Genomic DNA, 10,874 nt, shown 5'->3' on the forward strand with positions numbered 1-10,874 from the left:
AGTCAGTGACAAGCTAGGGTGACAGGCCTCGCTTTAGCTGCCGTCAGTGTCCAGACTAGAATCCCAGCACTGGAAGGCTGACATAGCTAGGTCCAAGAGCTGGCATGGCCCCAGCAGCTTAGACGAAGGCCAGGCCCCAGGAAGAGCTGCAGCGCTGGCCAGCAGCCACCCTTCTCCTCCTGAGCCCCCTGGCTCAGGGTGCTGGGAAAATCCACCTTCTCTGAGGCATACTGGGTGGGCAGGAGCGCAGGCTTTGGGCTGGTCAGACTGAAATTCAGTCAACAGTGGCTATTCAGCTATTCAATGTCTGCTCCTTTATCTCCTTTATTCCTTCTGCCCTGATTACTGCCCACCTGCTTGGCACCAGGCCTGTCAGTGCAGAGATGACCATCACTCACCCAGCCTGCTCTCCAGCCACTCACAGCAAAGCCCAGTGGGGGAGCCAAGACCGAGCTACTGCCGTTCCTAGCCTAGGACAGTTATGAAAGCACTTTGCAATCTGCAACAGACAGCTCGCTGGTTGTAATCCCTTGCACACTAAAAATGAACAGCCGGTGGATACATTTTTTTTGTCCTCCCAGATTCATTCTTGTTTTGGAGGCACCTCCTGCCCATGCTGCCCTAAGCCCCCTACACCCACATCCCCAGTGGTGCGATGGTGGAGTGTCAGGATGGGTAGAAAGATCCTGATGCCAGACACTCTCCCATCCCCCGGGCTCAATGGGGCCCTGCAACCTCTGCAAAACCCAAGCCTACTCTGGCCAGCAAGGGCAGCTCACTGCTCTGCTGAAAAGCTGAGAGCAGTGCCCGCGGGGTGGCGTCTGAACCATCATCAGTCATGCCCTGGCATGGAAAGCACGAGAGTTGTTCCTCTCCAGTCTGTGCTGAATGTTCTATTTCCAAGGCTTTATGCCTGAGGGAAAGCAACAGAGTCACAGAGAGGCCACTTGAGCCCCCAGCAGAGCAGAGCCACGTGATGCCTTTGCAGCGGTGGCTCTGGGGAGGGAGCTTTCTTGCAGGGATGTTTTCTTGCTTTCTCTCCCTGTGTCTGTGTTCCCAGAGGGACAATGCAGTGGTCCTTGACATGCCGTGAGTCCAGCAAAGGGCGGAGCACTCTGGGGAGGCCCAAAATCTGGAGGGGGAGTTGTCCTGCAGCCTGGCGAGCGGCCTGAACTGGAGCTGCCTGTGTTCCCCTGAGCCAGGCTACAGCTTGAAGCCTTGGGCACTTGTGCTGCCCAGGGCTCCTGCGAGGGCACCCTGGGCAGGTGGCAATATATTTAGTCTTTGGGCAGCAATTATCATGCACACACAAACAAAAAGGCTGTGGAAGATACTAATTGTCCTCAAACTAGCCAAGTCCATTTTGACTCATTTGAAATAGCGGGTTTAATTTAATCCCTTATTTCCAATTTGGTGCATCACCAAGATCTTATTTGCACAAAACACCTGATTATAATAATTACAAGCTTGGAAAGCTGTCTTCATCTGTGTCTAAAGAAAGGGACCAACCAGTTACCTCTTCGGTGATGCCACCCTTCTCGGAGGGCCGGCCCCAGTGGGCTCCTAATCGCCACGACTCCAGCAACAGCAGGGATGGGGGACGCGGGGCCTGTTGGCACATCCTCTCCCAGCAGGAAAGAGGGCCCGGTGTTAGAGCGCAGGCTGCTCACTCCCAGCACATGCAGGCCTGCCCGGCTAGCCGGCATTATCTGCAGTGGCACCAGCTCATAGGGGTAGTGATGGCCATAGGTGGCCTTGCCTGCCAGGACCTCTGTAGCCCTCCTCCTGGCATGTGGCAACTACGAGGTCATGTTAGGATTTTCACTGCGCCCCGAGCGCTTGGAGAGCAGGCCTGCTTTCCTGCCTCTGTGTCCCCGCCCGTGGCTGGGATCTGGGCAGTCGCTCAGTGGGTGTTTGTTGATTTTGATACAGCGGAGGACGGGTTATTATGGTAGGAGGTATGTCAGTAATGGCAATCTCTGTCTCCTGCCAGCCTGAGGGCTGGGAGCGGGAGCAGGTGCCTTTGAGGAGCTGCCTAAGGGGGCAGTGTGGCCTGCGCTCTTGGGGGAAGGGGTGTCGGCAGGGCCATGGGCAGATGGGCTAGAGCTGCCGCCAGAGGGGCCCCACCTGAGCTGTCTAGAGTAGGGAGACGGAGGGCACTGGGCCACCTCCTGCAGCTGTGTCTGTGCTCAGAGGTCCGTCCTGGGAGAAAGTTAGATCCAACTGGTGGGGGGAAGAGTTCAATGCCAGCCTCCAGAGTGAGGCCTTTGATCTTCAAAGGAAACCAGGAGAAGAGGAAACCAGGCTTGTAGAAGTGGCCGTCAAGGTTCAGTGCGTGAGAGCACAGCATTGACCAGGAAGGCCCCTCAGCAGCCCAGAGGCGCTTGGTGGGGTGTGCACCTGGCCCCAGACAGCCAGACACGCTCAGTCCCAGCCCACCTCTGGCCAACCTTCCAGCAGCGCTGGCACCAGGCAGTGGCTGCTTCCTGAGCTGCTTTTGGCTTCCTGGGCACTGGGAAGAGGCCAATGTTTCACTCCCTTGTGAAGCCTGAGTTGGCAGCCCCTGGCCAGTCTGTGATGTCTCCCTGAGCAGCTCCAGCTTTAGGAATTAATTCCAGTAACCAGATTGCTTGATAAGCTTCAAGGTCATCTGGAAATGGTAACTGTTCCTGCATTAGGAATATAAATCCAAGGATGGGCTGGAAATTTCCAAGCCCACAAGAACCCTAGCAGCTCCCAGACACCCACTGCTGAGGGTGATGGGTTGGATTAGCCCATGCCTTGTTCTCGGCTGGTGTTATGGGGGCTTGTTGACTTGCCCCCAGTCATATACCCAGGAGCCCCCTTAGCATGTTACACCCAGATTCAGCAGCTTGCACTTTCTAAACCAAAGGACAACTGTCCTTGGCTCCAGCAGGGGGAGGACAGGTAATTGCTGCTGAGGGTGGTCTCCTCCAGGTCTCACTGTGCCAACCCCTGTCCTCCTGGGTTGCCACATCTCATTGGTCCGATTTCTGGCTAAGCGGACCCCTAGTCTATCGGCACCTGCGGCCATCCCAAACCTTGAGATCACAGCCACCCCGTGGGCCACCACACAAAGGCACAAAGGCCAGAGGCCCTGCCAGGCTTTGGGTGACTATACAGGATACTCGCAAACCATGGGCCCTGTTGGCAAAAGGAGAGGAGCCGTCTCCTGATCATATCCAAGGTTGGCGGGGAGGGAAGAGCAGCCAAGTCAGCAGTCAGTGGTTGGAGAAAGGAAAGCAAAGACAAAGATGCAGGAGGCAGAGGAGCCCCTTTTGCATTGCTCAGACTAACTGGGTTAGTGCCTAAGGGGCTCTGGGCTTGTCCTTAAAGAGACAGAGGCAGAGAGAACCGGTGGAGAGCAGAGGAGGCTCTGGCCTCAGCCAGACCTGGGCTGGCCTGCAGTCCAGATTCCTGTGAGCAGGACACGTGGCCGAGCACAAGTGCCTAGTGTGGGGTCTGTTGAGAGAAAACACTCCAGGAAGAGGACAAAAGCAGCACGAGCAGCCCCGCAGCCGAGCCTGACAGGACTGGCATTGTTGTCTCCAGCTGCAGCCAAGCCACACAGGAGGCCTCTGTCTGGCTCGCCAGGTGACTTGTCTCGAATCAGCCATTTGCCAGACACACAGTACGTGTCTCCCCTCCTGGCAGGGCCACTCAGAAAAAGCCGGTGTGTGATCAAAAATCTTGATGGACTGAGAAATCCATGCCTTGAAGGAATGATGAGGAAGTTTTATTAAAATAATGAAAGATCAAGGAATTCAGTGTAAAAAGCTAAAAACTTCTTAAGGCTCATAGACAAGGGCTTGGGAAATAGTCAACCTTGCTTGTTATTAAAGAGACAGGTTTCATCAAGGAGGGACATTCTGTGTTTATGAAATTAGCAAAAACAAAGACTGATAGTGGGGGCCGCTGAAACCACTGATGGCCCATTAAGTGACATAGCCCTTTAGGGATATAACTTGCAAACTATTCGGTGGGCCTTAAAAAAGCCTCATGTCCTCTGACCCAACACCACCGCTTTGGGGGAGTTTGCCCAAAAGGATGAAATTCCAAATGGTTGTCAGGCAGGTTCCACTGAGCCTGAGATGGGGGTGAGACGTGTGAGGAGCCCATAGGGAACTTGGTGCCTCCCCCTGGGCCCTGCCCTCAGCTGCTCCCTTTTATCTGTTTATACCCAGAATATGTGGGTGTCCTCAGTGAGATTCTGTTTAGACAGAGGTCTCCAGGGCTGTAAAAAAAAAAAAATTTGAAGCTCCCTGACCAAAGACAGTGAAGAGGTGCTATCTGGAGAGAGGTTCACTGCAGTGTGACATAGGAGAGCACAGAGAGAGGGTCCCGCCCAGTGTCCCCAGCAAGGGGAGAGCGTGTCCATTGGCTGGAGGAGCACAGACACCAGCAGTGGTGTCACCTTAGAAACCTGCTGATGATAAGATCCTGGAGACCAACACACACACCCTGATGAAAACCTTGTAAAATGGTGGCTGAGCCTGGGTAAGGTGGGGACATCGAGAGGGGGACAATGAGAGAGCGGGTTTGGTGAGGATGGGGGGCCTGTGAGCAATTTAAAGTCTGTTCTGATCATTACAACAACGCCACCAAAGACATTAGGTCAAAAGGCAAAGATAAGATGCTCTTCCGAGCAGCAGCAGGGGTCAGCGGGACGTGGGACTAGCCCCTGGGTCCGTGCAGACTGGGGTTCCCCTGCCTCCCTCTGAGGTGTTAAGTATTCTGGGAACCAGTGGAAATTGCCATTTTTATCATTCACAAATGACTGACGGCTGGCAATTTCATGTGGTTCAAGTGACTATTTTTGAACTGCTACCCAGTACAAGAAGAACTTGAACTCTTGTCTTTCCTGCGTGCCCAGCCCCATGCCTCCCTCCAAGGAGCTTCCTGAAGCTCCGGGACAAATAGGAAGCCCCAGCTTTAGCTGTGTCCGACTGTCCATCTGCCTCTCTGTCTCTCCCACACTGCAGGCCCTGATCCTCCATCAGCTGGGTCGCTACAGCCTGGCGGAGAAGATCCTCCGGGACGCAGTGCAGGTGAACTCGACGGCCCACGAGGTCTGGAATGGGCTGGGCGAGGTCCTCCAAGCTCAGGGCAACGACGCGGCGGCCACGGAGTGCTTCCTCACGGCCTTGGAGCTGGAGGCCAGCAGCCCCGCCGTGCCCTTCACCATCATTCCCCGCGTGCTCTGAGCGGGCACCGCCAGCCTCACTGCCCCTCAGGCGGAGGAGGCCCCGCCGCGGGCGCCCCGGGGGCCAGGCCCGCCGCCCCGAGGCCACGGACGCCCGTGCTGGTGACCGCTGCTGCCTGCCAACCAAACACCCCGTCACCGCTCTCCTCACGTCATTTCCGCCAACCCACTGAGTTTTTGAATCTACCTACATTGTTCAAAATGGATTATGTGCCATATTTTGTTAGTTGACATCTGAGTTTTAAGTACAATGATTATGGAATTAATCAGCAAACGTAGAAGATTATATTCAAAGTTAAAATTCAGTGACAGAACAGATTATTTTTATCAGAGCTGTAAAGAAAACTGTTCTCTCCCCATCACCACTCCTGCCCCACCCGTGGCCCAGAAACCAAATGTGAACCTTCGTTTCCCACCTCAGTACTAGTCCACGCCAGGACACCAGCTGACAGATTCTTGGTTTTGTTGTCAATAATTGTATCATGTGATGAATTACTGTCCTCACTTAGAACAAAGCCTGAGTCCAAGAATATTTATATTTTACCAATATATGCCTGTTACAAGAGAAGGAAATATGAGTTATTTAAGTTTAACTTTTTTATGTGAATTCAGAGTTTATTTATCGATGGAAATATGTACAAAGAAGCTTCAAATGGAATATTTACCGACATTCCTTATACATGACAGACACTTGGCTAAATGGGAAGATGATGTTAATAATAAAATGATTTTTAAATGGACCCCTCCCTGGCCTGTGTCATTCGGGAAAGCCCACAGACCCAAGAGAGGTTAAGATTCAGTCTGGGCTACGTGGCCGTCTGCCACTGGGGCTGCTCTGAATGGGCCAGCCTGTGGCACTAGGAGGCCCAGCCCTGACTTTAGTTTGGGAATTCACCTTTCCCAACTCTGTGTGGTCGAGGATTGGAGTGTGTGACAGACCTGGCCAGTGAACATGTAGTACTCGCTAACCACAGAGAACCAGAAATCAGCAGGAGACCTGAGGGGACCCAATCAGTGGGAACTGCAAAGAAAGTTCTCTCTGAGGGACTTAAACCAGAAGGGTGAGGCTGGAATTGCAGTACCTTCCTTCTACCACCATGTGGGAAGGACGTAGAGTGAGGTCAAATATGAAGCTACAGACTGAATCCAACCGGCAATGGTAAAGACCCAGATCCAGCGGGAACCTGGGGCAGCCTCTGATCTCCCGGGGCTGCTAAACTGAGCAGCTATCAGGCGGCCCCACTGACCAGGACCCTAGGAATTGTCGGGGGAGGCTAAGTTCTGAACTAAGCTACCCTGTGGTCTCGAGGCCTCCACGCAGGCTGGGCACACGCTCCCTGATTCACTGGGAAGGCAGTTGGGAGGGCAGCTGAGTTCTGGGGGTAGACCACAGGCAGAAGCCCGCTGTGGACAGAATGGGTGTGGCCTTCCCCGGTGTGTGTGGGGGGGGGGGCGCTGGCATCTAGCCATGGGTGGTCACAAGGCATGGAATTTGCAACCTGGAACACTAGCTGAAAAGAGCAGATGCTCGGTGGGGGAAACTCACCCTGCTGGAGAGGCAGGCTCCAGCACTGCCAATCTGCAGGAACCCGAGGAGAGCAGGACCAGGAAGGCAGGGGGCTGGGGCCACCACAGATAATGGGCAGGCACCATACCAGCCCGTTTCCCAAGCCAGCTCTGTGTCAGGCCCTCACCTGGGGGCCCAGGTGGGGCTCCTCTCTGCTGGCCCACCATCTGCCCCCCTCCTTGTGTCCCCCCTCCGTCCACGTGGCTCTAGGACAGACCCGGAACCTAGGCTCTATGAGCCCCCACTTCAGTGGCTGGTTTAGGTTTGGGCAGGTGGCCCAAGCTGGACTGATGGGAGGCCCCTCTGGAGCACCCGCTGAGGGTGAGCATGGGAGGAGATGGGGAGTTGGAGGCAACTGAGCAGAAGAGGAAAGAATCTTTAAAGGAAGGATCTTAGGGCCAGGACGAAGTTGTGCCCTGCATGTGAAGTGGGCAGGTCCTGGGCTCACCCCCAAGGCTGCAGCTCCTCTTTCCCTGGGTGGGGACCAAGACCTCCAATCCCCCGTGCCCCTTCCCTAAGGGAGGCGTGTGTGTCCATGACTGGGACCACAAGGGACAGCCCCCAGATGCCTCCAGGTGATCACTTGTTTCTCCTTCCGGATCAGCTGAAGGCTTGGGGACAACAGAAGGGAACTCAAGGCAGGCCCAGTCACTCCTTGCCCTCCAGCCCCCTCCCCACCCACCTCCAGCCATTGAGACCTTGCTGGGGTACTCCCTCTGGGGAGACGGGCAGTGGGCAGGCTGCACTGGGTTGTGAGGACCCTGTTCCTGCCACTGGCCTTCCTCCCACACATGTGGTCACTCATTTCCTGCTGCCCCGACTGTGACCAGCTGGAACCCGGAAAAGGACATCCTGCAAATGTCTGACATCAGCAATGGCTCTTCCGGAAAGTTCGGGTGGCCAGGGTGAGGTGAGGTCCCCTCTTCAAGGCCCTGACCTGGGAACCCATTTGTGCTCTAGTCCTGCCTGGGGGTGTCCAGGACTTGAGTCACAGTCCCACTCTGGGCCTTGGGTTCTGACAGACTGGCACCCTGCCCAATCTGCCTTCCGAGCTGAGATGTGAGTCACCAGGCAGCTGCAGGCTGTGGGGTGCCCGGCAGGGTCCATATGAGACCATGGGGCCAGGCTGCAGCAGGCCCATCCCCCACATTCATGGCTTAGGCCCTGAGGGGAGCTAGCTACAGGAAGGTAGCATGCTGGTGGGAGTGGGGGGCACTTCTGGAGAACTGTCTGGACCCAGGAGCTTCAGCTGGCTAGCTGGGCCACCCTAGGTGTCCACACCTCTCCCTGCTTCCCCTTCTCCTGCTGGTTGGCCCCTGACCCCCTGAGGACAATAGGGCTTCCTGGTGACTACTGGGCTACAGGTCACACAGATCTGGCTGGCATCCAGCTCTGGGTGGTCACGTCACCTCCAGGGGAGAAGGACCTTCAACTCTGTCTCAACGTGGGGGCAACACCTCCCCCACGGGGCTGTGGGCATGTTAATGTCCCCACAGTGAAGCAAGGTGCCTGGGCGAGGAGGTCCTGCCTTCTTCCTGCCCAGACAAGGTGAGAGGTGACGGGCCCTGGACACACCCAGGGCCCTGGATCAGGAGGGACAGGGGGATGTGCTGGCTCCTGCCCTCCTCTCTCCTCCTCCACAGACCTCAATTCCCCTCAAGTTCCTCACTGTCTAGAGGTCAGGGTCTCAGGGGTGCAGAGGTGCAGCTGGTAGCTTCTCCTCACCTGTCCTTCTCAGCTCCAGGGGATCATCTTCAGAGCTGGGGTCCAGCCACCGCCTGTGTGGGGGGCGGTGGCCTCTGCAGGGTGCTCTAACTGCCTGTGGTCCACAGGCTCAGACTATAGGCCCAAGTGGGCCTGGCTGCCCACTTTCTGAGGAACTTCAGGTTTCACTGATCGTCTCTGAGTCCCAGTTTCTCATCTGTTGAATGGGCAGGACAAAGTCACTGTAAAGCTTCAAGGTATGTGTGAAACCCAAGCCTAGAGCTTGGATGCTTCAGCTCACTCAGCAGAGCCTGAGCTCCATTACCTTTACTTCAGGCTAAAGTCTGTCCCTCCCCTGCAGCACCCCTCCTCCGTCCAGTCCCCAGGCCATGGCCCGGTAATGGGGGATTCCAGCCCGAACTACAGTCTTGCTGCCCTTCCACAGCACCTGGGAAGGTACAGACCCCCATCTCCTCCAAGGCTTCCTGGAACCCCAGTCCCACATGGAACCCCCATCCCAGTAACAACTAGGCCTCCCTCTTTCGTTAGTTACCATGTAGGGAGCACCCCTGCACCTGAGGAGGTCAGGGTCAAGTTGGGGACTGGGGAGATGGACATCAGCAAAGAGAGGTGTGAAGAGCAAAACAAGTGCTGGAGCAGGTTCTGAGTGGGGGTGGAGGTGGCTTCCCCGAGGGGGTGGGGGCGCCTCTGTGAGGTTTGACTTTGAGTGGCAGGAAAGTGCTGCCGTGATGGACGTGGGCATCTGGAGTCCTCTCCCCAAAAGGAGCAAGTGTGCAAACCAGGAAGCCGAGGCCCTGCCATTTCTGCCAGACAGCTGGGCCCACCCCCAGGCAGACAGGGGGACCAGGCCACGTGCAGGGGAGATCTGCTCACTCAGCTGGACATGGGCCAGCGCCCCCTCTCCTGAGGGCTTTCCAATATGGTTGTTCAAAGGTAACTAAGCTATTTTTGACAGATATTTGTATTGAACCCCCCAGGAGTCTTATAAACAAAATTAAAGAAGAAAACAGGTTGAACTAAAAAACAATGAGATTTGTCAGGACAGTATTTTTTTTAATTGTCTGCCTTTCAAGTTTATCAAGTCATTTTATAAACTTCATTGTATTGAACTTCTTGAACCTGGGGGGCTCCTGTCCACCCTGCCAGATGCTCACAGCCCCTGTCTGGACTGAAGCTAGCTCACCCGATTTTTTTTTTTTTTTAAATAACAAACAGCTTCTCTTCCATAGCACTGTTTTCGCTTACCATGGCTGCTGTAGCCACAAGCTCAGGGCCTTAACACACCACATGCTTACAGTCCCGGAGGCCAGGAGTCTGAGATGGGCCTGGGGCTCAACTCAAGGTGTCTCAGAGAAGCTCCCTCACCCATTCCTTGGTTTTTGGCCTCCTTCCAGCTCCAAAATCAGGCCACTCTGACCTCTGACCTTTGCCGCATTTCCTTCACCAAACCTGACTCCTGCCTCCCTTTCCAAAGTAAGGATTCCTCGTGACCCACGTGGGTCATCCTGTCTGGAGATCTTTAATTTAATCACAACTGCAAAGTCCCTTTGGCTGCAGAAGTTCACATATTCATAAGACCCAAAGATTCGGATGTGGACATCTTCAGGACCTCATCCTGCTGACCCCACCCACCCTGCAGAACTGGAAATAGAAAGATAAAGGTCATTGCCTTCCACCATCTGGCCCTTATCGCCTCAGCACTTTGGTCTGTTGCTTTCCCACATTTTCCTAGGAGTGTATATTTTTTAATGATGTGCAATCATACTAAATATAACCTTATAGACCTTTTCGCTTAATAGTCTCTGGTCATGAAACCCTAGAGACAAGGTAAAGACAGCGAAACCTTCCATCACATGGCTCCACCATAAATCATTTAACCTGCCCCAATTGTCAGCCACGTAGGTGGTCTCCCCTAGTCAGATTGCAAGGGGGTCACGAGCACTGGCCGGCAGGGAGGGGAGGTGTGCTGTGCCTCAGGCACACGACTAGCTCACGTGATCTTCACCATAGCCTGCAAGGTGGAGACGCCATTGCCGTGGAGAATGAAGCTGCCTCAGGAGATGAGGAACTTACCACCCCCGTCTGGGCTGCTCTGGAAGGACTTAACCCCAGAGCACCTGACTCCAGAACCCACACTCTCAGCCACTCCACACGTGTTCCCCCAGCTCCTCCTCTGGCTAGACTGCGAGGAGGAATGGCGGGCCAGAGCTCACATTGACCGAGGGCTTGCTATGTGCAGGAACCATCAGACACGCCTCCCATGGCTTAACTCATTCACCCCTCGGATTCTGTGTGGGGCCTGTACCCTGAGCAGAGCCGAGCTGGTCAGCTGGAAGTGCCGGAGTCTGCCAGGTGGCT

The 10,874-nt window shown here is 55.0% G+C and overlaps 1 protein-coding gene across 4 annotated transcripts in view; it reads left to right on the top strand.

The window, feature by feature from the left end:
- TTC7B (tetratricopeptide repeat domain 7B) overlaps nt 1-5,225 on the top strand; it is a gene marked incomplete at both ends in the record, with an annotated part of 220,263 nt that extends 215,038 nt beyond the window's left edge. For all 4 annotated transcript variants that reach the window (XM_084240964.1, XM_084240962.1, XM_084240963.1 and 1 more), the window contains one exon: nt 5,004-5,225. In XM_084240964.1, the coding sequence (XP_084097090.1) occupies nt 5,004-5,225 (222 nt within the window). The remainder of the gene's footprint in view (nt 1-5,003) is intronic.
- Between the last annotated feature and the right edge of the window lie 5,649 nt (nt 5,226-10,874).

Source organism: Talpa europaea (assembly GCF_964194135.1).
Source record: "Talpa europaea genome assembly, chromosome: 8".
Taxonomy (NCBI): Eukaryota; Metazoa; Chordata; class Mammalia; order Eulipotyphla; family Talpidae; genus Talpa; species Talpa europaea.